This window comes from Equus przewalskii, chromosome 26, assembly GCF_037783145.1.
Source record: "Equus przewalskii isolate Varuska chromosome 26, EquPr2, whole genome shotgun sequence".
Lineage (NCBI taxonomy): Eukaryota > Metazoa > Chordata > Mammalia > Perissodactyla > Equidae > Equus > Equus przewalskii.
In genome coordinates, this window is record NC_091856.1 from 17,187,641 (window position 1) to 17,202,207 (window position 14,567).

The window sequence follows — 14,567 nt, forward strand, 5'->3', positions numbered from 1 at the left end:
AAGCTGTAGAGTCACATAACATACTACTGGGAGAAAGGAACAGGTGACTAATATTTATTTAAGTGATTTCTGCTTCAGTGAAAAATACTAAAAAAACCCCATGCTGGACTAACTAGTACTATTGTTCTAAATTTTCATGCTCCTGAGTATGTATGTAAGAAATGTGTTTTACTCCCACTATTCGAAAAGATTAACCAAGCATAAAAATAATTTACTGGTCAGATAGCTATCATAGCATACAAGTCTGGCTTCAATTAGTGATGTTAACAATCCTAGAAAATTGCCTTCATTTTAAAGTTCTAGGAGAAAGCGTAAAAATGTGCAAGGCTTTGGGTGTTTTAAAGAGAAAGACGATACTGACTTTTTAATACATTTCATGGTAGTTATAAGGTTATCTTAATTTGTTTTCCACGTTTCAAGTAAATATACCTCACTATTTTTTTCCATAAATTGCAGGGGTTTGGAGCCACTGCTCTTTTCAAAACTGAAACATGAATATTGGGAAATAGCATTTTTGAACCCCTGAAAAATAAAATTGAAGTTGGCCTATTTCCTAAGATTACCAACCAGGGCATATTTTAAAAAAAATACCAAGATCGTTTTCCTTGAACATAGAGTTATAGGAAAATTTCTTCGAAATGAATACATGTATGGAAGAAGTAGTTACTAATTGGCAGCACTGTAATGTCAGTATCATCTCTTTTTTTTTTTTTTTTTTTAAGATTGGCCCCTGGGCTAACAACTGTTGCCAATCTTTTTTTTTTTTTTTCCTGCTTTATTTCCCAATTCCCCTCCCCCCCACCCCGTACATAGTTGTATATCTTAGTTGCAGGTCCTTCTAGTTGTGGGAAGTATCATCTCTTTTTAAGTGCAGGTCACATTGAGGAGAGGGAGCTATCCCTTGATTTCATGGATATATTCATTTTAGCATGGACTTTTGTTAAAGTATTATTTGTTTTTTCCATATCCTAATAATAAGATAAAGACATTGTCTTGTAGTAGTTTGTGTGATGGCTGATAGGTCCGTATTTCCTGAGGAATTAGCCCTGGGAAAAGCTTCCACTGGCCTCATAGGTACTTCATACCATTATTGTGGATGTCCACGTCACCTGCCCTGACTGCAACTGACTCTCTGAAGAGCCTTAACAAAGGATAAGGTGACTATGAGATTCTGATTGTGAGTCCCAGAACTTAATTTTATGCCACTTACATTTTTTTTTTTTTTAGTTCTTTCTAAATGTAGTCCGTATGGTCTAAAGTGGATTGTGTAATTACACATACAGAGTTATCTCAGTAACTTTCCTTTCAGCTTTGGTGTTAATTCAGTCAACAAATGTTTAATGACTGTTACTACTTCTCAAGTGCTCTTCCAGACCCTGGGAATAAAGCAGCGAAGTCCTGGCTGTCATGGAACTCACAGCCCACTGGGCAGAGTCAGATGCTAAACAAGTTCCCAAGTAAATATGTAGTGTGTCAGATGGTGCTAAGTGTGTGGAAGAAAATAACAGGGGAATAAAGAATGTCAGGGGTGGAGAAATGGGGTGTTGATTTATTTTTGTAAAAAGCAGCCTCTTCAGATATTTGGCATTTGGAGGTACTTTGCACTTAGCACATTCAGTCTCCTCTCCTTGGTGTGTGTGTGTGTATAATTACTATAAGTAATTATAGACATGGCCATCCCACTGGTCTAACTTTATTCCCCACTCCAATCTTGCTCCCACTTCAAATCAAGATCGGTGTTTTATAGTCCTCGTGAGCACAAGCCAGACTCCTTCCCATCTCTTCCCCTGTGCTCATGCAGTTTCTTCCTGGAATGCCCTACCCTCCTGTTCTGTTTAACCAAATGGTACCCATCCTTTAGTACCTAACCCAAGTTCCCATTCCCCCTTGGAATAGAGCTCCAACACAGCTCGAGCTCTGTTTGACTTTCTCTCTCTCTGTCTGTCTCTCTCTCCCAGCTTCCTGAATTCCTGTAGGACCTAGAGCCCATGCCACAAACTCAATGCCTAATTACACAGTGCCATGTATGGTCTCTTTAATTAGTTTTATGTCTGTTAGTCATCTGTTCTAGCTATGATGTGATCTACATAACCATCAGGGACTTGCCTTTGACTACACCCCATAGGTCTTCTTGAAATGCTAGGGGGCACAGTGGGCACTCATAAATGTGGATTAAATATTAATTCCAACTGCAGCCTCATGAATGTAAATCCTCTCACCAGATTTCTTTTTTACTTTCTTTTTTAATTTTCAAATTTAAAATACATTCTTATTTAATAAGCTCATGGACTTATTCACTGGTTTATAAAGAGAATTTGAACGTCATTTCTTTTCTCTATCAAGGGAAGAGACAAAATTCTCTTCTTAAATGAAAATAATGAAGTTACACATCAAGAAATGTTTCTTACTGCTTCCGATGTATTGGTTTAATAAAATCACAAAAGGGATGTGATAGCTAAGTTTATTTTTTGTTAAATTGAGTGCTACAGCAATAGAAGGAAATGGATGTGAATTTAAATCTAACATAAATCTCCTCAAATTAAATGAGCACACGAGATACTGCACTAATTATGTGTTTTTCCATGCCATCTCCTAACAAGGGAGGAAATAATTGGATTAATGGGGCATGGAGACTATGTAAATAAGTGCAGAAAAGCTGTCTGCTTAAAGACTTCACTCAGGCTCTCAGGAAGAATTCCTGAGTCAGTTCTGAGGCTGTCTGGGGTCCCTTTCACGTCACAGGGCTCTTGGAAGTTATTAACCTAAAACCTTTCTACCTGTTGGACCTCATTTGTTGAAGGCCCGTTTCACTGTACTGGGTTTCATAGGATGGCTTCTCCTTTTTTTTTTAATTTAATTTTTATGGAGTTAATGATAGGTTACAACCTTGTGAAATTTCACTTGTACATTGTTGTTTGTCAGTCGTGTTGTAGGTGTACCCCTTCGCCCTTTGTGCCCGTCCCCCACCCCACCTTTCCCCATGGCTTCTCCTTTTGAGAAGCTTACAGTAAGTTTAAGTGATAAGTGTTATGACTCTTGTGGATGGTACCAGCAAGAAATGTGACCATTCAAAGAACCATAGTCACTCAAACTTACATGGAGAGTTTATCCACCCTCTCTAGGTATAACTAAAACATTCTAGTGATGCAGTGACAGCAAGGACCCCTAAAATAGTAGCCCAGCAGTGTACAGTGTGGATAGAAGGGAGCTAATATAATTTAAAGCTCTGGGGGAAAGGCAAACATTTTTAAAATGTGTTTTTGAAAGACATGCACGTCCAGAAGTCCTCCCTTTCCTATCATACAGGGCAAAGCTTGGGATGTTCAGTCATTCAAAATATATGTGGAGGATCTGTGGATTGAAAATTTTTTGACAGTTCATATATTTATTCAGTCAATCTTCATACATTCTTTGGGTAGCTCTGGTGTGCTGGAACATATGCTGGGTACTCAGGATTCACAGATGCCAAATACATGAAAAATAATGTAATCGGTGGGGCAGAGAGAATATACAAAAAAGTATAGGAAAGTTGTCTGCTTAAAAACTTTACTGAGGCTGTCTCTAAGCATTCCTTTCTCATCAAGGAGGTTTCAACTCAACAGAGAGGTGAGATGGAATGACATAAATATAGCAGGATAAGAGTGTAATCCGTTTATCAGCTTGTGTCTCCTGATCCTTTAAAATCTAGATAAGATTAGCTCAAACCTCTATCACACGGTTTTTCCAAACTCTAATGCCTTTCCTTCTTTTTGTGGGTTGGGGGAGGCGGGGGTGAAGATGAGCTGGTGGTTGACTTGGATATTCTCTTGTTCTCTCTTGGCTCCGACCTTCTGCTTCCACTGAGGTAGTTTAGATTATGGATCGTTTCACTGTCTGGGAATGTTTTGCACCAGGTCATCCAGATGTGAACTCAGCCCTATTTATACAGGGTAGAGTCTGTTGAAGATTTTCTTAGCATGGGAGGAAATAGGTAGATATAAACCTGTATGTAGGTTTCTATCATAACAGAACAGTGCAAATCTGACCATATGGTTTTCCGACCAACTGGTTTTCTTAGGGTAAAATACAAAGTCATTCATTAGGCCCACAAGGCCTGGTGTGATCTGGCTCCAGGGGGCTTTCAAACCTCTCCTCATACATCTCCCTTTTGATCTCTTCACTCCAGGCACACTGATATTCTTTCAGTTTCTCAAACTTAGTTTCCATTGTGGGAACTCCTCATGTGCTGTTCTCTATTCTTCATCTTTCTACAATTTGTATGACTAGCTTCTTCTTTTCAGGTCTCATCTAAAAGGTCTTAGAGAGTCCTTCCTGGAACATGCATCCTTAAATGGGTCACTTATTCTCTCTTACAATATTCTGGGGTTTTTTTCATAGCATTTGTATCTGTTTGTCTAATATTTACTTATTTGTGTTATTGTCTGTTTTCACTCACTCTATGGTAAATTCCACAAGAGCAAGGACTGTTTCTATTATGCTCATCCCTATAGACTTGGCCTCCTTAATTCCTACCATGTTTTAGTTACTCATTAAGTGTTCTTGAATCATGGATGAATGAGGTGGCTCAGCAGGACTTGATGGACTAGCTGTAGAAGAGAGAGAGCAGGTATCAAGGATCGTGCTCAGATTTCAGGCTTGGGCAGGTAGGCAGGTGGTGGAGGCACTGACGAGGTGGAAGAGCCTAAGTTGCCCTTTAGGTCTGGGCACATATATTGGTTAGGCTGTTGGATGCGTTAGGTTCGTGGGAGCCATAGGAAACATATTTCTGATGTCCTCTCATTCACCATCTGGAAAACTTGATTTCCAATTGTTAAATACCTGATCTGCTTAGAAAAAAAATAATTTGTACTTGCAAACTTTTGTCTGCCACATTGTCTTCTTCATTCAGTTTTCTAGGCCTTTGGAATTTTACCCCCATTCAGTTTTAAAAGTGAAATATCATGTATAAAAGGATATCCAATGCCGCATTATTTATAATAGCAACAGGATGGAAATAATGCAAATGTCCATCAGTAGGGAATTAGATAAATGCATTATGGTGTAGACATATAAAATACCTTACAGCTATTAGAAAGATTGAAGCAACTATATGTGTAATGATGTGGAGCTATCTCTAATACATTGTTAATGGCAAAAAGCAGAGCGCAGAATAGGATGTATAGTATGTTCCTCCCTCTTTTTGAAAGGTAAAGAATAAGTGTATATGCATAGAAAATCCTGAAATTTATACCCAATAAATTGGTAGCTTTGGTTGCTATGCAGAGGGAAACATGGTGACAGATGAGATGGGAGGGTGGCTTACTTTTACGCTATACCCATTTGTAGCTTTTAGATACTGTACCATATGCTGTATTGCTATTCTAATTTTATTAATTAAAATCAAATGGATCATGGTCCATATTGAAAAAAATTAATCTTAATTTCTATCTTAGAACATGTTGATGAATGTTACGGTGGATGGCATATCAAAATGTGAAGACTAAAACAGTAAAAATTTTGGGAGAAATAGATCCTCCATGACCTTGGAGTATGCAAGATTTCTTAAACAGGATGCAAAAAGCGTGAACCATAAAGGAAAAAAATTGATGATTGGACTATATTAGGATTAAGAACTCTTTGTTCATTAAAAGACACCATTAAGAAAGTGAAAGGGCAAGCCACAGACCGGGAGAAGATATTTGCAATACATTTATCTGACAAAGACTCGTATACAGAATATGTTAGAAACCTCCTACAAACAGTAAGAAAAGGGCAGACAGTCCAATAGAAAATGACTACAATGGGCGTTTAACAAAAGAGAATATACAAATGGCCAATAAACATATGAAGGCATGTTCAGCTTCATTAGTCATCAGGGAAATGAAAATTTAAAACCACAATGCAGTATCATTACACACCCACCAAAATGGCTAAAATAAAGAAGACTAGCAATACTTAGTGTTGCCGAAGATATGGAGCAACTAGAACCCTCACACTCATGGTGGAGAAAGTAGATTTGTGCAACCACTTTGGAAAATTGATTGTTAATATGTATTAAAGCTGAACATATGATTTCCTATGACCTGGCAATTTTATTTCTAAGTATACACCCAACAGAAATGCATCTGCATGAGCATCAAAAGACAGCTACTAGAGTGTTCATGACAATTTTATTGGAAATACTCCAAAACTGAAAATTACCCAAATGTCCAATAGAATGGAAAAATAAATTGTGATATATTGACACAATGGAATGTTACACAGCAATGAGGATAAATTATCTACAACTACACAACAATATGCGTGAAATTTACAAATATAATGTTGAGCAAAAGAAGCCAGACACAAAAGAGTTCCTCCTCTGAAATCTTATTCATATAAGTTATAATAATAGGCCAAACAAATCTATGCTGTTTCAAGTCAGGACAGGTGTTACTCTTGGTGGGCAGGGATAACTGGGAGAGGGGTCATGAAGAAGGCTTCTGGGATGCTAGTGATGTTCTTTTTCTTGATCTGGGCAGTATATTCAACTTGTGAAAGTTAATTGCATGCATTTAAGATCTAGTCTACTTTATTGTAGGTATGTTATATCTAACAAAAAGTTTTTAAAAGGAAGTGGATCAGAAAAATTTCTAAAACTAGAGATAAATGCAGTTGTAACAATTTTATATTATCAATCTTCCCTGGTTTTATTTGATTTTATAATTAGCTGAAAAACTTATTACTATTACTTGACTTTAAAGCCATTTACTTCCCCCTATTTATGCAAAATGAGTGAAGGATTCTCTACCCTCCCAGCCTCCTTTTGTGGCACATTCTAGGCTGTTAGGAAAGGATATGATACTGTGACATTTTTCTTTCGTGTTATTTTCTGCAGTTCTACACTTAATTCTGATGTTGGGGAAGCGGGTTCCACATCACCAAGAAATTCTGTGACGCTAACTGAGTGTCTTACAGTTCAGCTCAATTCTGACACTATCTATGTAGAGATAACATCAGATTCCGTAGGTTAAGAGTTCAGTCCTTCAAGGCTGTCCCACCAATCCCACTTAAGATGTCACTCGCAAGTCCTGGTTATCACCTGTACTTCTGACCAACTGACTATCGATTGGAGGTTTCAATGACCCCGTCCTTAGATTAGATTAATGTGCTAGAGGGGCTCACAGAACTCAAACATTTTACTTACTAGATTACCAGTTTGTTATGAAAGAATATAACTCAAGAACAGGCAGATGGAAGAGATCATAAGGGCAAGGTGTGGGGAAAGGCACAGAGCTTCCATGCCCTCTCCGAGCAAGCCACTCTCCCCAAATCTCCATGTGTTCACCAACCTGGAAGCTCTCTGAACCCTGTTCTGTTGGGTTTTTCTGGAGGCTTCATGACATAGACACGGTTGATTAAGTCGTTGGCCATTGGTGATTAAACTCTATCTCCTATCCTTCCTTCCCTGGAAGTAGACGAAGGGAGCAGGACGGAAAGTTCCAACTCTGTAATCACACCTGTTGGCTTCACCCGCAATCAGTGAAGTCCCATCCTTAAGTGCTTTGCAAGTCATCTCATTAACATATAACAAAAGACACCTTTATCACCCTCATCACGGGAAATTCCAAGGTTTTAGGAGCTGTGCCAGTAACCCAAATAAGGACAAAAACCAAATATATTTCTTATTATAAGTCACACTATCACAGGCTCTTAATTAAGATTGAGGTCAAGAAGAAAGGAGAAAAAGGCTTGAAAACAAGGCTGGGCTGAGGATGTTGAAGCAGGGCTAATGTGTTGGTCAACTGTGAGTGTGTTAGCATGGTGCTTCAAGTATGGATGGATGCGATGCAGAAGTGGGAGAGCTGGCTGCCTCACTCAGAAAACTCACAGATTGAATGACAAGCCTGCACTCTGGACCCTTCTGTGATCTCCTTCACCGGTTCTGCTTACAGTACGCTGACTAACGCTGCTTGATCAAGTCCGACAGACTTAAATTCTTTTACTCATGTACCTCTTAGAAGAACTTTGAAAAAACTCATATTATATCCCTCATTTTTAAATTGATGCCCAAAGGTTTTCAACATAAGTTTCAATCAGTTTACTTTTGTTAACAGGAGATAGAAAATATTGACTATATTATAAAATGAAGATGAGGACTGACTGCAACTAGAATCAGTATTTCATAGGATTTGATAATAGTTGTTAAGCATCTTGTGAACAAAAGCATGCCAAATCTGAAGGAATTAATAAAATTTTAAGCTTCTACATTATCTTGAAGTCCTGCAGAATATTCTAGTTCTAGTTAAAATAATTACCCTCATTAACCTATAACTCTTTCAAAAATCCTGAATTCAGATACTGTAATTCAGGCCCAAATACCTTGTTTCTAATGGCAAATTTCACTTATATCAGAATATGTATAAGACAGAGGGGAAGAGGAAACCCTATGGAGTTAATCATCAATTTATAAATTTTGTTTGGCTCCTTAAAATCTTTTACTCTCTAGAGTATGTAACACAATAGACTTGAAATGGCAACGTGTACAAACTCAAGCTTCTTAGACAAATATGTTTTAGAAAAGATTCCATGTGAAAGTTGAGAAACTGGACATTTTTTCCCTGAAGTTGTTTATTTCTTAGAGAGTTTTTGTTTAAAGTTTGAAAACGACTATGCTAGATATTTGAACAAGTAGCCAAAATAAGCAGATGTCCCAGCCCCTTTGGCTTTACATGTAAACAGTCAAGAAAGCCAGCATGGTGAAAGGTTACATGTAACCTGAGGATTCCATCTTTTTGATGGAAAGATACACATCTATATTGTTTATATAAACAATTTCAACTAGAAGGAAATAGCGTAACCGAAAGTTGTCTAATGAAGCATAAAATATACTTTTGTATATTTGAATTTTGAAAATATCTCAAAAATGTGCCTATAAAAACATCAAATTAGTTTACTGAATTTTAGTTCCTTTCATTTTATAAAGTTATGACAATTTTGGCAGTTATACCTTAGGACTGTCACTTTAAAATAACATGATCATTTATAAATGTGTAGAGTAATACAAAATGTATTTTGTGAATAAAGTTCAGTTTATTAGAAATTTTATTTTTATTATTGTATGTGGTTATTACAAAGACTTCCACTGAACAACCTTACAAATTAAAGTTTTCCTAAATAAGATAGTTAGGATAAACAAAATACTTTTTACCTTATACTTTAGAATCAGAAATTGTATTTTTATAATATAATTTGTTGTTTTAAATTAACCTTGATATTTGCCTCTCAAAAATCAATAGTTTAGCCCAGTTTTCTATTGTGTAATTCAATGTTTAGGATTTCTCTTTTGAGTTCTACACAGACCATGTCTGACCTAATAGTGGTGATTTTTGACAAAATGTCTTTATTGTTAATGTTAAGATCCCAAATTTAAATTACATGTCACCGAGAGGAAATCATTTAATGATATCGTTGAACTAAATCATTGTTAAAAAAAAAAAAAGAGTAAACTATAGTAGTGCTTCCTTCCTAAGGTATAAGCACTAGAACTTTGTTTCTCAAAGTGTGTTCTCGAACCTCATCCTGAGCATGGAGATGCTAGTTAAAATGCAGATTCCTAGGCCTCCCACTGAGGAATATGGTTTTGATCAAGCATTCTGAATGGTTCTGAAGCACACCAAGGTATGAGAACCACTACTCCAGAGCAGCATTGCTTAAGCATGGATGATCCATAATGACAAGAGGCACCTGCAGTCTTTGGTGGCAGAGTACAAATGATAAATTAATAAAATAAAAAGATTTATCCAGAAGACATACCCCCTTCCTTACATCTTGATTATGATAGCCTGATTCAAATTTTATTGTAGTCTTTATAGCTATGAAGTTTTATCTTCATTGCTTTCCAAAACACCAGATGTTTTCATCACTTATTACAAACTGCCCTGCAATTACATACAAAATATTGATAAACTGTGTTTACCTGAATTCCTGTAGAATGTGTTGAATTAACTGCTGTAAATGATCTATTTAGTAATTTTTAAATGTAGATCTCTAGTGATGTGCTAAATAACAAATTCAAATAGTTTAGTTTAACACAATAAAATAGAACCAGTACAGTCTCTGGTTTCACAATTGAGGTGATTCAGAGTGAGGGTGTCAGCTCTAATGGGGCCCTTGCACACTGTGGTAGGATAGTTAGCACATTTCTGTCTCACATTTTTCCTAAAACGAAGGCTGTCTCTAATCTCACTCTTTCCACAAACCTTCATGCACTAAACTGAGCCAATGACACGAGAAGCTCATTTTGATTGTAATGGGTGTACTCTTGTCTTGTACATCATTTGTGGAACTGAAGTTGACTATTATAATGCAACGGATATGTAAATAACATTTATTAGTGACCTCTGTAAAATTGATTCCTTCTTTCCCTTTTCATTATAAAAGGAAACTTTATTTCAGAGTAGAAAGTGCATTGTCTGAACTTATCAACACCCTCTCTGTCCCTCCCCTCCCCAATTTGTTGCAGACCAGGATGAAAGAGCAGCTGAGCTCAGCAGGGAGCAGAATGAGAAAACCATCCGGAGCACGCAGACCGCGCTCCGCAATTTCCGAGAGTTCCTCATCTCCAAGTACCCTTCGGAAACAAGAGAGATTTATGTCATCCCTTGCAAGGAGCTGGATGCCTACCTGGCCTCTTTCTTTGTGGATGCTAGGCAGAAGGATGGGTCTGAATATGAACCCAACAGCTTGGCCAATTACCAGTGTGGACTTGAACGGTACCTAAAAGAACACAGGTATGGCTACAGCATCACCAGGGATAAGGAATTCAAGCGTTCCCAAGAGGCCCTGAAACAGAAGCAAATTGAACTCCGCTGCAAAGGAAAAGGAAACAAGCCCCACAAGTCCATGAAGCTCACCTTTGCTGATGAGCTCATTCTGCGGAAGAGGGGACTCCTAAGCCGCTATAACCCTGAGGGTCTGCTCAACCTCGTCTGGCTCAACAACACAAAAGCTTTTGGGCACTGCACAGGCTTCCATGGGTCCACCTTGAAGTGGGGTGATATCCGGCTCCGGGTAACAGAAACGGGGCTGGAGTACTTGGAGTGGATGGGTCAAGACGCTGGTGACCTGAATGCCAAAACCAAGAGAGGAGGGACGGACTCCCGTGTGTACGCCACCCAGCACGCCCCGCAGACCTGCCCCGTACAGGACTATAAGGAGTATGCCCAGCGGCGGCCTCCTGCCATGCGCTACGAGGATGCCCCTTTCTACTTGTCCATCAAGCCGGTTGTGAACTTGGCGGCTCTGCATTGGTACAACTGCCAGGCCCTCGGCAAGAACAAGCTGGCCAAGATGGTGAAGACCATGTGCGAGAAGGGCAACATTCCCGGCAGGAAAACCAACTTCAGTGTGTATCAGAGCTGCAGCACCTTGTCCGAGGCCCAGAGCAACCAGCTGGTGCTTATCTGCAACAATCTGAGCCAGCAGGCCGCCCAGTCGGTGGCTGGGCGCTCCAACAGTGGCAACTTCATCGTCTCCGCCTCCTATGACTCTTCCTCAGATACTGCTTGACCAGGTGGCTTGAGCACAATCCCAGTTGGGTTGCTGTGTCCAGAGAAAGTGTGATGATACACTGCTTCTCGTTCTCTTTCCTCTACCCTCAGTGTTAACTTTATAAAAATAGAAGTATATAATATATTTTTCTTTTTACAGATAAGCCAATGGAGATAGTTTAGTATTACTAACATAGTATTTATAGGCTTAAAACAGATGTACTTGTGGGTGATTAAATGTAATTACTGTTATAGACTTTACAAAACCAGAGTGGTTCTCAGGCAACACAAAGTAGAGAAGGAATTCCGTTCTTTAAAAACTGTCAGAAAGGAAACTGAGAGGCAGCCTAGACACTTGTGTCCTCAGCTTCTGCTTTTCCTTCCCACTCCACCTCTCATTTTTAGTCTACTTTTAATAAATGGCTTTATTTTTTAATTTTTAAAACTCTATTTTAATCAGGAGGCGACAATACTAAGTTTACTGCTTACACAAAACTGTATTCAGTCAGATCCAGAATATGAAAATGTTGATAGAAACTCCATATCAAAGTATTTATATACTTTTTCTTTTTAGCTTAATTAGAATTTTAGCTCCGGTGCCTCATTTTTTGCAATGTGTGAAAATCTAGATGTTTAGCTAACATCTTTTTTGGGGAAAAGGAGGTAGAAGGAGGGACTAAAGGTGCCATTCTTTTTGAAAGATAGATAATTTTTAAACAATAATGCAAAATCTAGTATTATGGCAAAAAAGACTGTTACATAGCTAATTTTTACTGTTGCGCTCGAACCTGGATGGGATTTCTCTTTGTTCCCTAGGAAATCAGTGTAAATGAAGTTTGATTATCAAATTTACAAGAAATTTTAAACTACCAAAGCTTTGAAAATGTTCCCAAGCATTAGATTGTGTATCAAGCAAAAAGAGAAGATAGGGAATGGAAAAAGTCTTGCTAAAAATCGAGAAGCACTATTCAAGACAACAAAAAAACTCATCGTCTTCAAAGCTCCAGCCCTTTGAATTATTTATTTATAAGCGTTAAACTTCAGTCTCTTTTCCCTGAGGGATTACTTGACTCTGCAGTTGAGATCAAAGGAATATTAACACTCATTTTAGGTAACATTTTGTTACCAGATTTAGCTGAATTCAAAGCATTCTTGAAAATGTGCAGTTTCTTCTACAGTAAATATGAGTTCATTTATCTGCAATATCCTGCAATTATAATAATAATAATTTTGCTTAAACAGCTTTCTGTGGTGGTTTTTCCAAGGTCCTTATTTTTAAGTCTGGAAGCCTGGGATTATTAGTTAAGATATTTCAATAACAAAATAAATTTAGACATTAGGACCGCAATAAAGATAAGCTAGATTCCTATCCTATATAATCATTAACACATAAAAAAATCCAAATCTTAATTGCTTTGTTGGATCTGGGCATTCTGTTGGGAAGTACTTATTCTTCAAGGCAACCTCATAATTCACATTAGCTAGGAAGGTGGGTGGTATTTTATGTATTAATTTATTGTACGACCAGGACAAGTTTCATTTTGATTTGCTTTGCTAAATCATCTCATTAACTCAGCTTTCCCATGGCTAGGCAGCTCTTTGCAACACTGAGTCATAAACATGTAAAGATCCAGTCCTCTAGGCTGTGACCTTTCCTTTGGCTGAGGAATGGGAAGTCTGCTGTGGACCTTGTGTGTTGGAATCAACTTCATTTTATGACTTTTCTTCCATAGAGAGGCATCTAGGAACAAAAAGAAAGGGCAGAAGATATCCTGCTTTATGTTTTTGTATTAATAATGATGATAGTCACCATTTTTGAGCCAGTGTGCATGCCAGCACCATGCTAAGTAACTTACCTGCATCACTTATATGAGTAATAGTTACTAATTGTATGAAAAGTAGAAAATAAAGATAAGCATGAAGAAAGCAAAATATATACTCATAAATCTGCTAGCCAAAAATAACCACTGTTAATATTTTGGTAAATACTTCTGCAGACATTTCAGTACATACATATTTATTTCTACATACTTTATCTTGAATCCTTTCAACAACTTTGAAAAGAAGGTGAGTTATCTCTATTTTACGTTGAGATCAAGACAGATCAGTTAGATTATAGCTAAAGAGATGGTACTGTCTGTCATCAACTCCAGAGTTTGTTTATTTACCTTTCTTGGTTCCAGCTCGTAATTAGTTTCCAGTGATTTGAGCCAGAGATGGGGACATGGTGTCTTCCCATCTCTCGAGGCTGGCTGGTTAAAAGGGATGCTGAGTGATCTTTCATGATGGCATCTTGTGTCCTGTAGTGCCCCCTCTTCTGTTCATTTTGAACCACAAGGCCTCTTTCTCCCCGTTCTCTTTACAAAACTTTTCCTGTTCTCCTTATTCTATAACTGGTTTAAAAGTGCACAAGACAGCCTGCTGTAAAATAACTCTTTTTTAAAAAAAGAAGGTTATTTTTACATAGGTTACCTCTCACGTTAAAAAGGTTTCTGTAAAACACAATGTGATTGTGCGTTTTATTTTTGCTTTGACATATTTTTAAAAATTCTTGATATGTTTTTGACAGCAAAGTAAGTGCTTGTGGTGAGCATGAAGGGCAGTCAGGATGCACTGGGAAAGCAGAAGTAGGGAATTTCGATCCCTCTTTATGTTTATTGAGGTACTAAAATGAAAATCTCTCTCCTGTTTAATCCTATTGCATTTTCATTTAGAACACAGTTAAATTGAGAATGTGATTATTTTTATTTATTTATATTTTGCTTTGATAACTCAAACCAAGTAGGAACATTGCGACATTTAGATTTAGAAAACTGTTTTCTGAAGAATGACTTGATAGAAGTTTAGGTGAATTACAGTATCTCTTTGGGTTAATTAGATTATGAAAAATTATCTGCAGCTACCTCTAAATTTTGCAGTTTTGTGTAAACAATGCCAAGGACATACTACTGCCAGATGCCATGTTTATTGTTACTTTAACTTAAAAAAAAATCATGTCCGTACTGTGGCAGTCATATATCCCCAAATTATACATGTGCTTTGGCAGAAATTCAACAG

At 37.6% G+C, this 14,567-nt stretch overlaps 1 protein-coding gene across 6 annotated transcripts in view; it reads left to right on the plus strand.

Annotated features, from left to right (window-relative positions):
* The window catches only part of KIAA1958 (KIAA1958 ortholog), a 204,956-nt gene that overhangs the window by 122,560 nt on the left and 67,829 nt on the right, over nt 1–14,567 (plus strand). For 2 of the 6 annotated variants that reach the window (XR_011533302.1, XR_011533301.1), the window contains exon 3: nt 10,484–11,533. The exons of 3 other annotated variants lie outside the window; for them this stretch is intronic. Coding sequence is in view for 1 of the 3 variants with exons in the window: in XM_070595067.1 (XP_070451168.1) it covers nt 10,484–11,529 (1,046 nt within the window). In the remaining 2 variants the exon portion in view is untranslated. Of the gene's footprint in view, nt 1–10,483; nt 12,750–14,567 lie in introns of those variants that run through there. One more of the 6 variants, XM_070595067.1, reaches the window with a different exon arrangement.